Here is a 22,162-nt window from a genome sequence, read left to right as displayed (position 1 = left end):
GTTGAGAGTAATTGGTGTCTGTGGAATTGTGTTGAATAATTGGATAAACATTCTTTATTGCTGTTGGTTCTACTGGAATGTGATAGCCATTAGCAAACTGTCAGCATCTTTCTAACTTATGACTGATGGAAGTTAAAAGAGTCCTGTGTGCAATAAATATCTGGCAGATCTTTTGTTTATAGCAATAATTTTGATATATCCTCAGATTGGTCTGTTCACTCTTTAAGAGCTAATGAACCTTGAACAGTGCTTAAATAATGGAGAAATTATTGAACGGTTTAATCTGAATTGTAAATAAAGAACTGGGAAAACCATCTTTAAAAATGAGATAAACTAAAATACTGTCAGGACCCTGCTACAGAGGCAGAGGCAGAAGGGGTGGTTGGCATTGCCGAACTTGCTTCATTATTATTGGACGGCGAATATGGACAAGGTGCGGCGGTGGTGGGAAGGACAAGGGGTAGAGTTGGTTAGGATGGAGGAGGAATCTTGTAATGGGTCTAGTTTGAGGGCTATGGTGACGGCAGTGTTGCCAATGGCTTCGAGTAGGTTTTCAGGGAGCTCACTGGTGCAGTCCACGGTGAAGATGTGGAATCAGCTGAGGAGGCATTTTAGGATGGAAGAAACATTTAGCTATGCGAGAAACATGGGTTTGATCCATGGGGGGGGGGGGGGGGGCAGGGGGGGGGGGGGGTGGATAGTGTATACAGGAGGTGGAGGGAAGTGGATTTGTATTTGGAGGAAGGGTTCGCCAGTCTGGAGGAGCTAAGGGAGAGGGTAGAGCTGCCGAGGGGGAGTGAGTTCAGGTATCTGCAGGTTAGGGACTTTGCGCGAAAGGTTTGGAGAGGGTTCCCTAGGTTGCCGGGATACACTTTTGAGATTGCTGCTTTCAGATGTGGAAGGGGAGGCAAGAATTGGGGATATATATATAAGTGGCTGGGGGAGCAGGGAGGTGAGCAGGTGGTGAAGATCAAGGAGAAATGGGAAGCGGAGTTGGGAGGGGAGATCAATTCGGGAATATGGAGTGAGGCACTCCGAAGGGTAAACGGGACCTCCTCTTGTGCAAAGATGACCCTGATACAGATTAAGGTGGTGCACAGGGTGCATCTGACTCGGGCGAGAATGAGGGTCATTTTAGGGGGTAGCAGGTGAGTGTGAGAGGTGTAGGACGGGGGCCAGTGAATCACGTGCACATGTTTTGGGGCTGCGAAAAATTGGGAAGATTCTGGGCGGGAGTGTTCACGGTCTTAGCCAGGATAATGAAGGAGGAGGTGGACCGGACCCTTTGGTGGCAATATTTGTGGCACTCGGAGGAAACCCAGGCAGACACTGGGAGAAGGTGCAAACTTCACACTGTCACCCAAGGCTGGAATCGAACCCGGGTCCCTGGCACTGTGAGGCAGCAGTGCTAACCACTGTGCCACCATCTTCCGTGAGAACACTGAAATAATTCAGAATTCAGATTGTATTCATATTCTGAACATTGTGCAATTCCTAAATGCAATAATGACTGAATCCAAGTAACGTCTGACTCATGTTGTCTGTTAAAGAACAAACTTTCATCAGGATTATAAAATGAATTGACCAGTCCTTGCATTCCAACAATACAGATCTCTGCATTTGGAGTCATTTTGAAATAATAATGTGGACACAAGTACAACATTGATTGCAGCTTTGGAAAATAAAAGACCTCAGAAGAGGTTAAGAAAAATGTACAAAATTGTGCTGAGAATTTGGACTAATTTGTGAATGTTCAGTGTATGTTTTAAGGTTTGATGATAGTGTATTGGGTGTCAAAGTTCGTCCCGGGATTAGAATGGAGATTAAATGATATTTAATGGGGTGGGCAGCACGGTGGCCTAGTGGTTAGCACAACCGCCTCACGGCGCTGAGGTCCCAGGTTCGATCCCGGCTCTGGGTCACTGTCTGTGTGGAGTTTGCACATTCTCCCCGTGTCTGCGTGGGTTTCGCCCCCACAACCCAAAAATGTGCAGAGTAGGTGGATTGGCCACGCTAAATTGCCCCTTAATTGGAAAAAATAATTGGGTAATCTAAATTTAAAAAAAAAAGAAAAAAAAAAAAATGATATTTAATGGGATGTGGAGAATTAAATGACAGGGAGTGATTGAGGCTACAAAAGAGAAACAGCAAAAATACATCATCAAATGGGCACTATGTTAATTGCTTCTTTGATTATGAATGCCATTCAGGGCCTGGGCCAACTGAGTTTGAGAAAAGTAAGTAATTGTACCCAGTAGTTTGCAGGATCACAGATTTAAAGAATAATACAATGCAGAATTGGCCCTTCAACCAATCGAGTCAACATTGACACATGAAAAACAGCTGACCTGCCTGACTAATCCCATTTGCCAGCACTTGGCCCATAGCTTTCAATGTTTTGACATGCCAAGTGCTCATCCAGGTACTTTTTAAAGGATGTGAGACAATCCGCCTCGACCACCCTCCGAGGCAGTGCATTCCAGATCGTCCCCACCCTCTAGGTAAAAATATTTTTCCTCATATCCCCCTTAAATTTCTTACCCCTCACCTTGAACTTGTGTCCCCTTGTAACTGACCCTTCAACTGGGGGAAACAGCTACTCACTATCCACCTTGTCCATGCCTCTCATAATCTTGTACACCTTGATCAGGTCGCCACTCAGTCTTCTCTGCTCCAGCGAAAACTATCCAAGCCAATCTGACCTCTCTTCATAAATCAAATTTCCCATCCCAGGCAACATCCCAGTGAATCGCCTCTGCACCCCCACCAGTGCAATCACATCCTTCCTATAATGTGGCGACCAGAATTTCACACAGTGGCCTCACGAAAGTTCTATATACGTTTAGTTGAAAGACCAGTCATTGTCATATTGAATGATGGAACAGGCTTGAAGGGCTGAGTGGGTGACTCCTGCTTCCATTTCTTATGTTCTAATCTCATGTATATGGAGCAATGTAATGCTGTATTTAAAAGGGGACATCTCAGATGATGTGACACAATTTAGTGATGGGGTCATTGACTAAGGATTAGAATAATATGAATGGATTTTGTCATTATCCAGATAATTATCCTGATAATTCTAATTAGTATCAATGTGTTGGTTTAAATGATTAAGACACTATCATAGAAAAGCCACAACATGGAATTGGCTGCTTTGATCAAAAGGTGAGGGGAACAGGTGGAGTTGTTCCTCCAACCTCCACAACTTATATCTAGGTTGGTTGGTGCTTTCCATATAAATTGTGTTTCCCGTTCACTTTTCATTTGGCATCTGAATAATTAAACAGTGCATAATTAGAGTATACAATACAATGCTCATGAAGTGAGACTGGACATAATATGACAAGGAGCTTGGAGAGCGCATCTCGGAAACTTGTCTGATTTGGGTTTTGCCAGGTTAGGTATGAAATTCTTATTTAGCATGCAACAATTGTACTTGTACACTTCAATTTTAAATCTATTTTAACATCTTAGAAAAAAAACTTTTATACTTTGGAATCCAACATTTAACATTTTTACGCAAACAAATCCCACCATGATTTCATGCCCGACCATAACCAATGCACATAAACAGCTGCTGTGAGTAAGCAGCAGCGGCATTTTCTGGCAAAAAGGATCGAAACCCAGAGCCAATTAGAACCTCACACTTGGGGTGGTCTTTTCCCATCCTGACACCGGTGGGCATCGTCATGGGTGGTATGGGAAATTTGGAGAGCAGCTGACTTAAAATCCCACCCCAATAATGACTAGATTGGTTCTTCCTGATTTTTACCTGGTTCTTCACTGGAGTTACAATGCCACGTTTACGCCAATCGACAATTAAACGTGTCACATCATTGTCACTTTGTTCATCAAGTTCATTATCATCTCCATCACTTTCTTCATCAAGTTCATCATCATCTCCTTCACTTTCTTCATCCTCATCAAATTCGTCTCCTTCAAATTCTTCAGTTGAGTTATCTGCTTCCATTGGGAGGAATCCGTTCATGCGTTCATCGAACTCTTTATCAGTCTAGAAAGGAAAACACATCAGGCATTCATTAATGAATGGATGGATTTTTAATAGAGAATGTGCAGGAGGAGAGTAGATAACCGCATCAGGCCACATTCTCACCCATTCATTGAGTTTACCCAAAAGAGCGATTAAAGTCTCAAGCAGCGCTGACATTCCATGCTCATGTCTAATTTTTGACTAAAATAAAGAACTGCAGGAAAATGGTTCATCCATTTCGCCACACTCCAGGATAAAGGTGGGTTGAGATCCTGAAGGTGATAAATTATCTCTCTGGTCTAGGGTACAACAAACACAATGGCAGCAGTGATGCCTGATTTAGTGTGAAATAATTTGAGAATCTTCTGGTCATTCGAAACTTCCAGAGCACTTTCGCAGTGAGGACAATGGGTAAAATCCCACATAATGGCTGAGTTTATTGGCGTTTAACTGAACCATCCTGATCAGAAGGCTCTCAGATTCCATCACCAGCCTGGCCTTAGTTCCCTTACACCTAGCTAATGTCCAATCTCTAGAAAACAAGCTAGACGAACTTAAAGCCAGATTCACTTTTCAAAGAAAACTAAGGGACTGCTGTGTGCTCTGTTTCACATAAACATGGCTCACTCCTGCTTCACCAGACTGTGCCCTGCAACCAGAGGGCTTCTAAATCCACCGAATGGACCGTGCGGCACCTTCAGGCAAGACAAGGGGAGGTGGGGTCTGCCTCCTAATCAACACCTCCTGGTGCCTAGATGTAGCAACACTGCCGAGTTTCTGCTCCCCAGACCTAGAATACCTGACGCTAAAATGCCGCCCCTCCTACCTTTTACCGGAGTTCAGCTCTGTTATCCAGACGGCAGTTTACATCCCACCCCATGCAAACGTGAAAATCGCACTGGACGAAATATTCACCACCACAAATAGCCTTGAAACGAAACATCCCATGGCCTTGTTCATTGCAGCTGGGGACTTCAATCAAGCCAAGTTCAAGAGCATACTACCAAGTTACCACCAACACGTCACCTGCTCCACCAGAGGCCCAAACATCCTGGACCACTGCTACACAAATACAAAACATTCCTACCGCTCGACCGCTCGCCCACAATTTGGCAAAACCCGAAAGGGTGGTACATTGGCGAGACTATGCAGACACTGCGACAACGAATGAACGGGCATCGTGCGACAATCACCAGGCAGGAATGTTCCCTTCCAGTCGGGGAACACTTCAGCAGTCAAGGGCATTCAGCCTCTCATCTCCGGGTAAACTTTCTCCAAGGCGGTCTTCAGGACACGCGACAACGTAGAATTGCCGAGGACAAACCTATAGCTAAGTTCCGCACGCATGAGTGCAGCCTCAACTGGGATCTTGGATTCATGTCACATTAAATTCACCCCTCACCATCTGGCCTGGACTTGCAAAATCCTACCAACTGTCCTGGCCTGAGACAATTCACACCTCTTTAACCTGGGATTACCCCCTATCTCTGGATCTGTAATGATTTAATTACCTGCAAATGCTCGCATTCCAAGCATTGTCTGGCATCTCTGACTTTATCTACATAAATGTTTCTGGAACATACCTCTCCATTCACCTGAGGAAGGAGCAGTGCTCCGAAAGCTCGTGTTTGAAACAAACCTTTTTTAAAATAAATTTAGATTACCCAATTATTTTTTCCAATTAAGGGGCACATTTCTGGGTTGTGGGGGCGAAACCCACGCAGACATCATTTGTAAATTGTCATTTGGTTTGGTGCCGATGAAGCCATCCCATGATTTTTGTTCAGAAAGTACAGCAGACAAACGAGCCGATGGTGTTGGCTGACTGTCAGAGCAAACATAATGCACTTAGATATCAAAAGGAGAGAAGAATCTATTTTGACAGAAACATTGGGAACGGACGGTAAATTCTTTGTTATAATGAGGTGCTGTGATACCACTAATCAAGTTGGTTATTTTGGAAGGGAAAACAAAAGCACAGGGTATTATTTAAATGAAGAAAGCAATAATACGAAGGGATTGGGGTACTTGTGCAAGAAACAAAGAAAGTTAGCACAGGTGCAGCAGGTAATCTGGAGGGCTAATGGAATGTTGGCCCTTATTCCAAGGGGGTTAGAGTATAAGAGTCAGGAAGTCTTGCTACAACTGTACAATCTGCTGGTGAGGCGACGTTTGGATTACTGTGAGCAGTACTGCTCTCCTTATTTAAGGAAAGATATTGGCTGGAATTCTCCAGCCATTGCGATTCTTTCTTCCCGCTGGCAGTGCACCCCTGTCTGTGGGTTTACCAATGGCGTGGGGTGGCTTCAACGGGAAATCCCATTGGCAAGTGGAGGGAAGAAAGAATCCCACCAGCAGCGAATGGAGCGTCACCGAAAAACATGCGGCTGGGGTACCGGAGAATCCAGGCCCGTTATTTCATTGGAGTCAGTTCAGAGCAGGTTCACCAGGATAATCCCCGGTGTGGAAGGATTGCCTCATGAGCAAAGTTTAAACAGGTTGGGACTCTACTCCTTGGAATTTAGAAGAATGACAAGTGATCTCATTAAAACATATAGGATTCTTAAGGGGCTTTTGACAGGGTAAAAGCTGAGAGGATGTTCCCCTCATTGGAGAGTCTAGGACCAGCAGGCATAGTCTCAGAATCAAGTGGTGGCAATTTAAGACTTGAAATGAGAAGGAATTTCTTCTCTCAGAGGTTTGCAAATCTTCAGAACACCTTGCCACAGAGAGCTTTGAGGGCAGAGTCCTTGTGTATTGTGAATCAAAAGATACGGGGACAAGGCAGGAAAGTGGACGTGAGCAATGTCGGATCAATGTTGAATTCCAGAGCAGGATCAAGGGACTTATTCCTGTTCCTGTTTAATATGGTCTTATATCACACCTCATTCAGTAATAGTACCCACAATAACTTGGATCTAATTGATCCACCTTCTAGACATCTTGTACACACCAGGTCTCCAAACGGGTTCATTCCCACAGTAAACGTGTGTTTCCCCATTGAGTACTCCAGGTTGTGCTGTTCGATGTATCTCAGATTGTCCTCCCATATCTTTCTCCTGTAGGTCTCTTCTTCCTGAATAAAGACATTAAGGCAGTCAGGCTGTAACATTTTCATTTTGTAAAATTATTTAGAATCCTGATGCAAAAACTAAAGTTACATTTTGCTGTCAGATTTCTATCCTCTCATTTATATTGTAGAAGATACACTCATTCCTCTTCCCATAGACACAGAAAGGTAAAGCAGATTGAACCCGCGACTGAGATCAAAGCTTTAGGCAGTCTTTTTTCTGGGGTGCGCAGTCCTGATGACAGAGCTGGAAGTCAGCTGCATTTTTGTTTATGTGTCAGCAGCCAGCTCCTGCAGTCACACGAGATCCTCGTGTACCGCTGACATTGTCAGAAAGGTAGAAGTAATTTTTAACAATTTTAATGTAATGAGCATCATGGCATACTAATGTATGACCAGCAGGAACTTGTTCAGGGACGGTAAGGCTCGACTTGCTCCTGTCATGTCTCTGAGACTGAATCTCTCTCTGCATCTCAACCTGACTGCGTCACCCCACCCGGCACGTTTCCCACTCTGGAATCCCAGCCTGAAAGTGTAGTAGGAATAATCAGTTGAATAAGGTCAACATCTTTATCCCTGAACATAATGTTTTGTGATAAACAACAGAAAATTGGAAGTTGAGCGGAAAGATGGATCATGCATTTCCCAGGTTAGAATTTGTCCCCTCTGGACGGTACGGTGGCTTTGTGGTTAGTACTGCTGCCTCACGGCGCCAAGGACCCAGGTTCAATCCCATCTCGTGTCTGTGTGGGTCTCACCCACACAAACAAAGGTGTGCAGGGTAGGGGGATTGGCCATGCTGAATTGCCCCTTAATTAGAAAAAAAACAATTGGGCATTTTTAATTTAAAAAAAGATTTTGCCTCCCCATTCCATTAATTTTGGGGGGTGTTCTGATTGGTGAGTGTGATGACAATGTCGATATGTTTACAAAGCAAATGGTCATGAAGCTACTCCAGGTGTATTTATGGTTCCTATGGTAACTTCAACAGAGGCCCAGTGGAATCCAGTAAATTAATTTACACCAAAGACTGAATTTAATTCCCTTCCTTCCCTGAGGTGAGTTTGTGATGAGGGGGAGGAGCATTTAAATGGGAAGGAGGCTGTAAGGTGGGAACACCACCTCCCCGCCCCCTCCCCCCTTTGTTCCTCTTGTCCAATGACGTTCAGGGAGTGAAGGCTCATGAGCAGCTGCTCCAGCACTGGCAACTGATGTTCTAATGTGGACAATGAATGCCCAATTAGGTGCCTCCCAGCACCCCTGTTGAAATCGACCTGGGCAGAGCATTTATCATGTGCCAAGCCCGAAAAGCAAACCCATTTGGATTTTCTTTTGGGCTTCCAAGTTGGGGTCCTTCAGTACCTGCCTGAGGGACCAAGTGTTGCAAAGTGTGGGGGTCCAGTGAGAGCCTCAGCCATGCTCTTGCTGCCGGGTCACCAGCAACTGTGACTCGAGGCCCGCCATCACTCACTGATGGGCTAGGCCTCAGGTGGGTATTTTACTGCAAACAACACCACTCCCGGTCACTCTACCAAGCAATGCTCACCTGACAGCGTTCGGCTGACCAGCAGCTCTTGGAAGTTGGGACTTCTACCCTCAGAGTTCTTCATCCGCTGGGAGCCCTTCCACTGCCCACTAAAGTCTTGATTGGCACTTAATTCAGTGTTTTATTGTGAATTCTGTCGGTCCTCTTATTAGAGTTTGAGATTTAGAGAACTCCCTTGGAACTTCAAGCTCAATTACACTTCACATATCCATTCCCCCCAACAGAGAACTTGGGTGGGATTCTCTCAGTCCTGGCGCCGGGCCGGAGAATCTCCGCATCGCCCCGACGTCGGCACGTGATTTACATAGAATTTACAGTGCAGAAGGACGCCATTCGGCCCATCGAGTCTGCACCGGCTCGTGGAAAGAGCACCCTACCCAAGGTAAACACCTCCACCCTATCCCCATAACTCAGTAACCCCACCCAACATTTAAGGGCAATTTTGGACACTAAGGGCAATTTATCATGGCCAATCCACCTAACCCGCACATCTTTGGACTGTGGGAGGAAACCGGAATACCCGGAGGAAACCCACGCACACATGGGGAGGATGTGCAGACTCCGCACAGACAGTGACCCAAGCCGGAATCGAACCTGGGACCCTGGTGCTGTGAAGCGATTGTGACGGAGAATAGGCGCCATTTGCGTGGTTGGCGCGGCGCCGGTCAGGGATCGCTCTATGTGGCCAGCCCGCCGATTCTCGGTCCGGGATGGGCCGAGTGGCCAACGTGAAAGCACCGAGTCCCGCTGGCGCCGTTCACACCTGCTCTCAGCTGGCGGGAACTAGGCGTTTAAGGGTCGGTGGTGGGGGTGGGGGGGGGGGAGCCTCCGATGTGGCCTGGCCCATGATCGGGGCCCTCCGGTCGCCGAGCCGGCCTCTCTAATTTGGGGTCTCCTTTCCTACGCACCGGCCCCTGTAGTCCTGCGCCATGTTGCATCGGCGCCAGTGCGTTCAAGGAAACAACTGCATATGTGCGCGTTGGCACCGGCGCCACTGAGTATGCACAGATCCTGCGGTGCCCAGTCCACACTGGGATCAGCATCAGGAGCGGCGTGAACCGCTCCAGTGCCGTGCGGCCCTTAGTCGTAGGGTCGGCCCGTTCATGCCGTCATAAAACGAGACGGCATTTATGACGGCGTGGACACTCTGTCGCAAGATTAGAAAATCCCACCCCTTGCCTCTAAACACCAAGTAAGAATTCTCAATAATTTACCAATTGTGTGGAATCTCATCCCCCTTGACAGTGAGCTGAATGTTTGGAATAATAATAATATCTTTTAATATCACAAGTATGAAGTTACTGTGAAAAGCCCCTAGTCGCCACATTCTGGCACCTGTTCGGGTAAGCTGGTCTGGGAATTGAACCCACGCTGCTGGCCTTGTTTTGCATTGCAAACTAGCTGTCTTACCCATTGAACTAAACCAGCTCTGGGATCCACACTAGAACAAATTCCCCTTTTACCTCGGTGTACTGCTTCTCATTTTGTGATTTCCAGCTCTTCCAATCTTCATCCAGTTTTGAATCAAATGTGTGGCCTGAAGCTACAACCAGAATCGACAGCAGCACACAGCCCAGAAACAGAGAGAGCTTCATGATGGACAACCTAATGGAGTAAAACCAATGGCATCAGACATGGAGTGGACAATATTCACAGATTACTGGTAAAAGTATTCTGAAAATGTACAAATATTATCTTCCTCAATCAATTGCTGTCACCTTTTTGCACTTTAGGTTCATTGAACAGATTAAAATACTTCATGGTCAGTGGACTGGAATCTTTCTGCCATTATGTCTATTTAATTAATGTTGTTCAATTATTCAAGACTAATTCTTGAAAAGAGTAGGTTATAAGAAAGCCTGTGAAATTAATTTAAATTATACTGATCTTCAGAATGATCCTCATTCAGTGATAGCATTCCAGAGTTACTAACCAAATGGTTCAAGTAGTATTGTGATTGTGTTACAGGGTTTGTCACAGAATTTACAGTGCAGAAGGACGCCATTCGGCCCATCGAGTTGCACCGGCTCTTGGAAAGAGCACCCTACCCAAGATCAACACCTCCACCCTATCCCCATAACCCAGTAACCCCACCCAACACTAAGGGCAATTTTGGACACTAAGGGCAATTTATCATGGCCAATCCACCTGACCTGCACATCTTTGGACTGTGGGAGGAAACTGGAGCACCCGGAGGAAACCCACGCACACACGGGGAGGATGTGCAGACTCCGCACAGACAGTGACCCAAGCCGGAACCGAACCTGGGACCCTGGAGCTGTGAAGCATTTGTGCTATCCACAATGCTACCGTGCTGCCATCCAGAAAATGTATCAACTTCCACTGAATGTTTGCAAATAAAAGAAGCTGTTTTCAGTAAAATAGTGAACTCTGAATGTGATCGATGAGGGAATTAGCCAATTAAATTATCTCTGGTCAATAAGACAGGTGCCACTATATGCAGCCATTATGTGCCAAAAAAACTGTTGGATTGTTATAATAATCGAACTGGCTCACTTGTTACTGAAATGCTCTTTAATCCCTAAATGGCCGTCTTTATCTGGCCTCGCCTACATGAGACTCCAGTTCCACATCCATGTGGTTACTTGTCATCTGAACTGCCCCAGTGAGCTACTCTGCTGAATCAGAGAAACTGGGGCTGAACAATAAATTGTGGCCTTGTCAGAAATACCCATCATTCCGAGAATGCATTTTAAAAGCCCCACAACAGAGAGCAAAGAATTGGTGTTCTCTGAAAATGGTGCTACCATTCAATTAGATACTGGTAATTACTGGGAACAGAGTCCTCCTCTCCCTCCTCATCATAGCTTCATTGAGCAGAAAATGGAACACCAGCCTCTGACAAATGATATTTTACAGCAAATAAATAACAATTTGACTGGAATGATGATATGCACACAAGTTGACATGCACACATTATATACAATGTAAATGCTTACATACAAATATTTAACACATTGTAATATTACGATCATTTTCTCCTAGACTTTCCCATCTTGTTCTTGCCAATCTCTAAATACACTGCACGGCACACAGCCCCTCCTCTCTCCCTTTGCCCTCATTGCCTGATGTCAATGGGTAGAAAGCACTGTTTGAACATTATTGTCTGGATAGTTTTAAAACATTTTTTATGGGATGTGGACATTGGTGGAAAAGCCAGCATTTGTTGCCCATCCCTAATTGCCCTTGAACTGTGTGTCTTGCTGGATCATTGCAGAGGGCAGTTAAGAGTCAACCAAATTGCTGAGTAAACCAGATCAGATAAGGCAGATTTCCTTCCCTGCAGGACATCGGTGAACTAGGTTTTCAACAATCAAAGAAAGGATAATTGTCAGGGTCATCACGACTGACACTATGGGTGGGATTCTTCAGCCTTGCCCGCTACATGACCGGAAATCCCCACCTGAGGTCAATGGTCCGTTACATGGTCTGCATCCCGCCTGTGGCGGTCTTGCGGGCAGGGCAAAAGGATCCAGCCCAATCTTTTTATTCCAGATTTAGTGTTTGAACTTCAATTCCACCAGGGATTAGGGAGGCACTTGAACCCAAGACCCCAGAGCATTTGCCTGGGCCTCAGGATTAGTGTAATTATATCACCATTTCACAACCATGGCTACATAATGCCTTGATACCCAATACCTTCCTCTAGTGCTGTGTAATAAATTACCAAAAAGGCGGAATTTGCTGCATGCGCAAATCCCATTTTGGCTCCAAAATCTTGCAAGAGGGTCAGAATGGGATTTGCACCAGCAGGATCTCAGTTTGAGATCTTTCCCAACTTATGCTGTGATCATATTCAAGCCCAAAAATGTTACAGGAGAAGGTGCAAAACAGATTGATTAGAATTATGCCAAAACTGACAGGTTACTCATATCAAGAAATATCGAATAAGCTGGGGCTATTTTCTCCAGAGAAGAGAAGACTGATGGGTAACCTGATAGATGTCCTCCAGATTATGAAAGAGTTTGTTAGCATAGGGATAAATATGAGATATTCACTCATATGGAGAATTCAGAGGAGATGTCTCTACCTACAGAGTGGTTAAAATGAGGGCCTCGCCATTAGAACAGGAAGTGGGAATCTTAAGGGTAAAGTCGACAAGCAAATGAGGAAAAGAGGAACAGAATGAAAAGCTGATGGGGTGAGATAATGGGGGGTGGGGGGGGGGAGGAGCCTCATGTGGAGCATAGAGATGAGCACGGACCTGCTGGGCGGAATGACCTGTTTCTGTACTGTCAATACATTGTAATACTTTGCAAGTTTGACATTTCCAAGTCCTCCTAGATTTAGTTTCCCTTTCCTCTTTTTTTGGCAAACTTGTCATTCTGTTTGATGGCCATTGACCTTTCACCTTGGTTTCTCCATTGAAAAATAAACCCCCCTTGTGCTCTCACTCTGCCAATTTCTAGTGTACGCCATTGAGCAGAAGCTGGACTGGAGCAGCCGTATCAACGCTCTGGCTGTACATGCAGGGCAGAGGCTGGGTATTCTGAGACAAGTGTCTCACTTCCTGACCATTCAGTCTCTCCAAAATCTCCAAGCTCCAAGTCAGGAGTGTGATGGAATCATCACCACTCGCCTGGAAGGTGCAGTCACAACAACACAATACCATCCAGGTCGGAGCATTTCACTTGATTGGTGCTCCTGCTCGGAGACTCAGTTTCTCCTGCACCATCTACCACACTACAGCTGCAGTATGTACTATCTACAGGATGTACTGCAGCAAATTAACAAGGTTATTTCTTCCTTTACAACCTCTAACACCAAGAACAAGAGCAGCAGTGTCTTGGGCACAACTTCAGCTCCACATTTCTCTCCAAGTCACACACCACCCTGACTTGGACATAGATTGCTGCTCTCTCGTCATTGTCATGGGAATTCCTATTGAAGGGGATTTTTGGAGCACCTTCACCACAAGGATTACAACAGTTTAAATAGGAGGTTCCCCACCACTGGTCAAGGCAGCTTGGGATGGGCGATAAATACCGGTCTTACCAACATCCTGGAAACAAATACAAAAAGTAACACAGAGGAGGAGAAGTTAATTAACCTGGTGTTTAACCTGAAAAATGTTGAACTACTTTCCCAGAATACTGAAACCGGTGAATTTATCCCCCGCTCCATCTGGACGAACAAACAGAATGGGAACTGAACCCATCCCATTCCACCCGATTAATCAATGAACACTAGAAAGAATGAGACAGAAACATTGTATTAACAAACTCACCTTGGAGAGATCCTCCGAGCAGCTCGACTGAATGGCGGGTGTCCTCCCACATTATATACACACACAGTCTCCCAGGATCCATCCCTTCAGATCTATGGACACATCATTGATTGGGAAATGCAGTACAGTAACGAACAAATGTAGTGGGATTGTCTCATAACTCAGAATGTTGCTTAAGAATCAAATTCCTCTTTTAAAAGGGAAAACGGTAATAATACTTTGAAATGTAAGATTTGGATGACCACCTCTTTTTAATTATTGATTAGTTTCTATTTATCTCAACCACTGGGTGTCTGTAAAGCTACACTTCGATCCCATTAAGGGTGGCCCAGGCTTTTTTAAGAGTCTCTGATGCCAAATAACCTGTCCATTGACCTTGCTGTGATCCAAACATATTAAGCAGTGTGATCAGCATGAGTAAACTGACCCTGTGTTGCAGCTCTGACCAGCTCACTACACCACAGATATACACAGTGTCCAACTTTACAGGAACACAGGCCTAAAATTAAATTCTCAGATTGGATCCTATCTCTTTATTTTTTTCTTGATGAATTATAAATTATCAGTAGAAACAGTATCAGCAATGGGAAGGAAAGGATTTGTGGACAGTTTTAACCTCCCCCCCCCCCCCCCGCCACCCCCGCCAGCATCAAACAGGTTAATCATGGAGCAGGTAACAAGAAACCTTCCTCTTCGCCTTTTCAACCTCAGCAAAACACCACTAGTGGGAAAATAGGAGGTGCAGTCCCACAAGCGTCCCCAAACAAAATTTCTGACAGTGTTCATTTGCACTCATTTGACATCAGTGGTCCTCAAAACAATCATTTGGCTATCATTTGTCATTGGTTGCACTGACAAGCAGTCATTTAACTATCAATTCACATTGCAAGTAACATAACTGATCTCAATGTCATCAATTACCTCAAACCACAATGATCAAACATTTGCAATTGGCAATATTATTTTAGCATTTGGACAGCAAAATCACAAAGTTCATTTTCCATAGATATGAATTTCCATACCTTCAAACATTCTGAAATGAAATGAAAATTGCTGATTGTTACAAGTAGGATTCAAATAAAGTTACTGTGAAAAGCCCCGAGTCGCCACATTCCGGCGCCTGTTTGGGCAGGCTGGTACGGGAATTGAATTGTGCTGCTGGCCTGCCTTGGTCTGCTTCAAAAACTATCTAATTAGCACTGTGCTAAACCAGCCCCTGGAGTTGCCAAGTTGACAAGGGGGAGCCAGTCAGTGTGGTATATTTGGACTTTCAGAAGGCGTTTGGGTGAGGTTATTCACTTCAGAAGCAAAAACAGGAAGGATAGCTTTGAGCACATTGGATTGCTATGTGTGCATTGGACAGCTTTGAGTACATTGGACAGCTTTGAACACATTGGATTGCCTTGTGTGCATTGGATAGCTTTGAGCACATTGGATTGCTTTGTGTGCATTGGAAAGCTTTGTGCGCATTGGATAGCTTTGAGCACATTGGATTGCTTTGTGTGCATTGAATAGCTTTGTGCACATTGGATAACTTTGAGCATATTGGATAGCATTTAGCACATTGGATAGATTTGAGCATATTGGATAGCGTTTAGCACATTGGGTATATTTGAGCACATTGGAAACCTTTGAGAACATTGGATACCTTTCAGAACATTGGACTGTTTTGAACACATTGGATAGCTTTGAGTACATTGGATAGCTGTGTGTGCAATGGATAACTTTGAGCACATTGGATTGCTTTGTGTGCATTTGATAACTTTGAGCACATCGGATAGCTTTGTGCACAATGGATAGCTTTATGCACATTGGATTGCTTTGTGTGCACTGGATAACTTTGAGCAAATTGGATAACTTTGAGCACATTGGATAGCGTTTAGCACATTGGATAGATTTGAGCACATTGGATAGCTTTGGGAACATTGGATACCTTTCAGAACATTGGACTGTTTTGAACATATTGGATAGCTTTGAACATATTGGATAGCTTTGAGAATATTGGATAGCTTTGAGAACACCGGATAGCTTTGTATATATTGGATAGCTTTGAACATATTGGATAGCTTTGAACATAGAACATAGAACATAGAACAGTACAGCACAGAACAGGCCCTTCGGCCCTCGATGTTGTGCCGAGCCATGATCACCCTACTCAAACCAATGTATCCACCCTATACCCGTAACCCAACAACCCCCCCCCCCCCCCTTAACCTTACTATTAGGACACTACGGGCAATTTATCATGGCCAATCCACCTAACCCGCACATCTTTGGACTGTGGGAGGAAACCGGAGCACCCGGAGGAAACCCACGCACACACGGGGAGGACGTGCAGACTCCACACAGACAGTGACCCAGCCGGGAATCGAACCTGGGACCCTGGAGCTGTGATTGGATAGCTTTGGTCATATTGGATAGCTTTGAGAACATTGGATAGCTTTGAACATATTGGATTATTTTGAGCACATTGGATAGCTGTGGGAACTTTGGATAGCTTTGAGAACATTGGATATCTTTGAGCACATTGGATAGCTTTGTGTACATTGGATTGCTTTGTGTGTATTGGATAACTTTGAGCACATTGGATAACCTTGAGCACATTGGATAGAGTTTAGCACATTGGCTAGATATGTGTGCATTGGATAACTTTAAGCACATTGGATAACTTTGAGCACATTGGATAGCGTTTAGCACATTGGATAGATTTGAGCACATTGGGTAGCTTTGAACACATTGTATAGCTATGGGAGCATTAGATAGCTTTGAACACATTGTATAGATATCAATGCATTGGATAACTTTGAGCATATTGGATAGCTTTGAGCATATTAGATAGCTTTGTGTGCATTGGATAACTTTGAGTGCATTGGATAACTTTGAGCACATGGGATAGCTTTGAGCACATTGGATTGCTTTGTGTGCATTGGATAACTTTGACTGTATTCGATAACTTTGAGCACATTGGATAGTCTTGAGTACATTGGATAACTGAACACATTGGATAACATTGATCACATTGGATAGCTTTGAGCACATTGAATTGCTTTGTGTGCATTTGATAACTTTGAGCATATCAAATATCTTTGAGCACATTGGATTGCTTTGTGTGCATTGGATAACTTTGAGCACATTGGATAACTTTGAGCACATTGGATAACTTTGAGCACATTGGATAGCGTTTAGCACATTGGATAGATTTGAGCACATTGGATAGTTTTGAATGCATTGTATAGCTATGGGAGCATTGGATAACTTTGAACACATCGGATAGCTTTGAGCACATTGGATACCTTTGATCACATTGGATAGCTTTGGGTGTATTGGATAACGTTGAGTGCATTGGATAACTTTGAGCACATTGGATAGAGTTTAGCACATTGGATAGGTATGTGTGCATGGGATAACTTTAAGCACATTGGATAACTTTGAGCACATTGGATAGCATTTAGCACATTGGATAGATTTGAGCACATTGGATAGCTTTGAACACATTGTATAGCTATGGGAGCATTGGATAGCTTTGAACACATTGTATAGATATCAATGCGTTGGATAACTTTGAGCATATTGGATAGCTTTGAGCATATTAGATAGCTTTGTGTGCATTGGATAACTTTGAGTGCATTGGATAACTTTGGGCACATGGGATAGCTTTGAGCACATTGGATGGCTTTGAGCACATTGGATTGCTTTGTGTGCATTGGATAACTTTGACTGTATTCGATAACTTTGAGCACATTGGATAGTCTTGAGTACATTGGATAACTGTGAACACATTGGATAACATTGATCACATTGGATAGCTTTGAGCACATTGGATAGCTTTGTGTGCATTGAATAACTTTGATCACATTGGAAAACTTTGAGCACATTGGATAGTTTTGAGCACAATGGATTGCTTTGTGTGCATTGGATAACTTTGAGCACATTGCATAACTTTGAGTACATTGGATAGCTTTCAGCACATTGGATAGATTTGAGTATATTAGAAAGCTTTGAGAACATTGGATAGCTTTGAGCACATTGAATAACTTTGAGCACATTGGATAGCTTTCAGCACATTGGATAGATTTGAGTATATTAGAAAGCTTTAGAACATTGGATAGCTTTGAGCTCATTGGATAGCTTTGAGCACATTGGATAGCTTTGAGCACATCGGGTAGCTTTGAGAACATTGGATAGCTTTGAGCACTTTGGATTACTTTGTGTGCATTGGATAACTTTTTGCACATTGGATAGCTTTGAGCACATTGGATATCTTTGAGCACATTGGATAGCTTTGAGCACATTGGATATCTTTGAGCACATTGGATATCTTTGAGCACATTGGATAGCTTTTAGCATATTGGACAGATTTGAATGCATTGGTTTCAGTGCGAGTTGGCAAACATTCAGACCCCTGAGCACACAGAGGAACATGTGTATAATGCTCCGGACACCCGAGAAGGAAAATTAAACAACATTTAATTCAGAAAAATAAAGTAAAGGCCGCAACACAGCTTACAGTTCACAGGTCCCAATCGGAACTAATGGAAGTGCGGGTCCAAGTGCAGGCCGGCTTTCAAAGAGTGAATCGCGACCCCCAGCTGGGCGGGCCTACGCCATTAACCGGCAAGCTCATATTCTACGTCTTCCACAGGGAGATCAATCAATGTGTCCCCTTGGGTCAACTGTCCCAGTTGGAAGCGTGCACCTTTACCGGCACCACTGTTGCAAATTCCAGGACACCGCTAATCATGAAATGCCATCTTCCAGGGTCCGTAACAATCTTTTTCGCTGTGAATGCTTTCCTTATTGAGCAGTGCGACCCACCCCCCGAGCTCTCGTCCCATAGCACGATTGGCCGGTCTCTCCTTCCCATGTGCATGGCTGTGTGCTTCTTGTTCAGTTCATGATCCGCTCTCTACCTTGGAACCTGTGTACCTTGGCAACGAGAACCCATGGCGGCTCTCCTGTTTTTGGCATTGGTCGGAGTGACCTGTGGGCCCTGTCTATTTGTGGGGGCTTGTGGAAGTTCCCCCCCCCCCCCAACCAACTTGTCCAGCATCTGATCCATGGGATCTTTGCCTTCGATGCCCTCTGTCAGGCCCACAGTGCGGATGTACTGGTGGCGCGATCAATTCTCCTGGTCCTCCACTTTTCCTTTGAGCATTCCCTGCGTTGCCACCAAACCCGCCACTTCAACTTCTAATGAGGCGATTTGGTCCCTTGGTCGGTCGCCGCCCTTTCGAATTCCTGCCTGTCACTTCCTGCGCCTTCAATCACCGCTCCATTATTTCCAGTGCCTCTTTGAAAGGGGCCAGGAGATCTGCGACCACCACTTTCACCGTCACTATCATTTCCAGTTTGATCGCATCCATGTGCTTCAGGAGCTCCTACGTTAGGAGCTCCATCCTCTGACTTATTGGCAGGTAGCCCAGCATGATTATCGCGACCCGGCTCGGTCAGCCATGTCTCGGTCAGCTCCACGTGTCTGCTGCCCCAGCTTTTCTCTCCTGGATCCTGCCCATTTTACCACCTCTTTGACCCTTTGCAGGTTTGAGGGCATCTCTGTATATCTATCATGTTCTTGGAGGAGGGGGGGGAGGAGGGGTTTAGCTGCCTTAGTGGCTTATTTTTGGCTAAATGTGCTAAATTCCAAATTCCCAGATGGACAGCCACTTTCCTGAACCTGCTCAGCACATCCGCCCACCAGAAATGAGGTCGATCACCTTCTACATCACTGGATCTGTCCTTGTGTATCTCTGAATTTGAGAAGAAGTCACAAGTACATTATTCACGAGTGAGAAATATTGGATGTTGACAAAATCTTCTTCAGGTTCTTGTTTAATTTGTAACAGCAATCTTGACAAAGCATCAGCATTTGCATGTTGCTCCGACTTACAATATTGGATATCCATAAGTGTGTGGCGGTAATATCAACGATCATCTGAGTAACATATTAGCTGCTAAAGAAGAAATACTTTCATGCGGCCCGAAGATTGTCATCAAGGGTCGGTGATCTGTCAAAAAAGGTAGTGGTGAAACATTCTTAGCCCGAAAATGATGTTCAAAGCTTCTTTTTCTAACTGAGCGTTATTAATATCTGAGCCAGTAAGAGTTCATGAAGGAATGCTATTGATTCTTTCTCACCTGAAGACAAAATATGCAAGACAACTGCACCAACCCGATATGATGACACAGCGCAAGGAAGTTGGGACTGTGGTGAACCAATAGCTCTGACTTATTTTTTACTTTGTTGGGCGACATTTTCTGATACTGGACTATGATATAAATTATAGGTGGCTCTGTAACTACATTTTTGCTGCTGTATTATTTTTGAATAGTTCTGTTGAGACAAAAGGTACTCATTGGCTTAGATGCCTGTTCAGAAGAGGCAATTTGTAGAAATTGATGGTGTATACACAATGCTTATTATTATCAGAAAGGACACAAAATGGCTGATAGCTATTAAAGCAATACTAAAGACACAAAATGGCTGAACTAGCCACATTCCTGAACAATAAGTTACAAACTGTGTAAGCTACCTCATGAGAACCATGTGCGGTATGTCGGAAGCATTTTAACAGCTGCTGATAACAGCTTCACAGAACAAGGAATGCAATGTATCCTTAATAAGCTCAAGGTCCCCAGCTGCAGACAAGACGTATCCTTATGTCAGTCTTGAGTGGCTTTTGCATGAAGTTAGGGGCGGGTAAGACAACACCCACTTTAACCATATATGTGATAACTCAGATGCTAAGAAAATTGATTGACTACATGTAATGAATTGTACCGTGAATATAGTTTATTGATTGTATGTAAATGAGAATACAACTAATTCCACCCCTTGAATCTGAATATTAACCCAATGCGAACCTTCGCACAAGTGAGAAAGGGTATTGCGAGACTGCGTAGTCTCCAAATCTTTCTCCAAAATCTGAAATAATAAACTGCTTCTTTACTTACTCAAACAAGCCTACGTGTGAATATTTTCACCTCCTTACACAGTCAATGAATGCACTTTTGCATTTTTCTGATCAATGCCATACCTATTTACCACAGAACAGGATGTGTAATAGGGTTCAATAGTGTTGCGAAATATGGAACAAATTCATTTTGAGGACTTGGGCCTTCTAAGATTACAGCCATATTCTTTGGTTCCTTATGCAAGCCACCTTTGTCAATGATGGGACCCAAGTAGTTTATAGCAGGTGCGAGCGGCGGCTGACAGCACTGCGCAGGTGCGACGCACACCTAGCATCACGACATCGACGTGATGACATGTCCCAACTGTGGCACCGCCCATTTAAAGCGGCAATGCCCTGCAAGAGGCAGGCGATGTCTCAACTGCAAGAAGTTTGGCCATTATGCTGCTCTGTGCAGATCTGTACCTCCGACAGGGGGCCAGCGGCACCAGTTCCAATGAAAACGAGTTCGAAGTGTGCAGCACAGGCTGCTGGACTGGGAACCGGATTCCATCATCGATCCAGAGGACGACTCCCCGGAGTCCCCATATCAAGTGGGCATCATCACCATGCATAACCATGCCTCCTCACATTCACCAACACACACGCCCATCCTTAAAGTGGATTGTGCAGATGAGTGGCATGCCACAGTACAGGTCAACAATTGTAGCATCCAGTTCAAACTGGACACCGGTGCTTCGGCCAACCTAATATCCAAAGCAGATCTGGCTCGCATCCAGAGGCAGCCTACCATTCTTCCACTGGCCTGCCAGTTGCTCGACTACAATGGGAATGCCATCATGGCGCTAGGGTCCTGTCACCTGCAGGTATCCAACAGGGCCGTCAAGGCCACTTTGCGGTTTGAGATCATCCAGCCCGGCAAGGCCTCCCTGCTGGGTGCCTGAGCATGCGAGCTCCTCCATCGAGTTCAGCGTGTGCATGTCATGTCCTCAGCTAACGACATTCTTCAAGCCGACATTGAGGAGCTCCTACTGCAATACCCCGATGTGTTCACTGGGATGGGCACGCTGCCCGACCGCTATAAAATTCTGCTCAGGCCTGATGCCACGCCTGTCATCCATGCACTGCGCCGGGTGCTAGCACCCCTCAAAGACCATCTGAAGGCTCAGTTGCAGGATCTCCAGGATCAAGGAATAATATCCAAGGTGACGGAACCAACTGACTGGGTCAGTTCGATGGTCTGCGTCAAGACGTCTTCTGAAGCACTGCACATTTGCAGCGATCCCAAGGACCTGAATCGCAACATTATGAGGGAACACTTTCCGATCCCGAAGCGGGAGGAGCTGACGAGTGAAATGGCGCATGCCAAATACTTTATATAGCTGGACGCATCAAA

General features: G+C 44.8%; 2 protein-coding genes across 2 annotated transcripts in view; one reads left to right on the top strand and one right to left on the bottom strand.

The window, feature by feature from the left end:
• The window catches only part of LOC119953601 (procathepsin L-like), a 32,572-nt gene extending 18,599 nt beyond the window's left edge, over window positions 1-13,973 (bottom strand). Inside the window, exons 1-4 of the mRNA XM_038778021.1 lie at window positions 13,856-13,973; window positions 10,071-10,212; window positions 6,945-7,067; window positions 3,773-4,012 (exon numbers count right to left, since the gene is read on the bottom strand). Coding sequence (XP_038633949.1) covers window positions 3,773-4,012; window positions 6,945-7,067; window positions 10,071-10,202 — 495 coding nt within the window. The 5' untranslated portion in view covers window positions 10,203-10,212; window positions 13,856-13,973. The remainder of the gene's footprint in view (window positions 1-3,772; window positions 4,013-6,944; window positions 7,068-10,070; window positions 10,213-13,855) is intronic.
• Window positions 1-22,162, top strand: part of LOC119952927 — a 1,042,551-nt gene that overhangs the window by 395,462 nt on the left and 624,927 nt on the right.

The sequence above is a fragment of the Scyliorhinus canicula genome, chromosome 18 (genome assembly GCF_902713615.1).
Source record: "Scyliorhinus canicula chromosome 18, sScyCan1.1, whole genome shotgun sequence".
NCBI classification, from domain to species: domain Eukaryota; kingdom Metazoa; phylum Chordata; class Chondrichthyes; order Carcharhiniformes; family Scyliorhinidae; genus Scyliorhinus; species Scyliorhinus canicula.
Note: the sequence above shows the minus strand (reverse complement) of the source record. Positions and strands in the feature narration are given on the sequence as shown.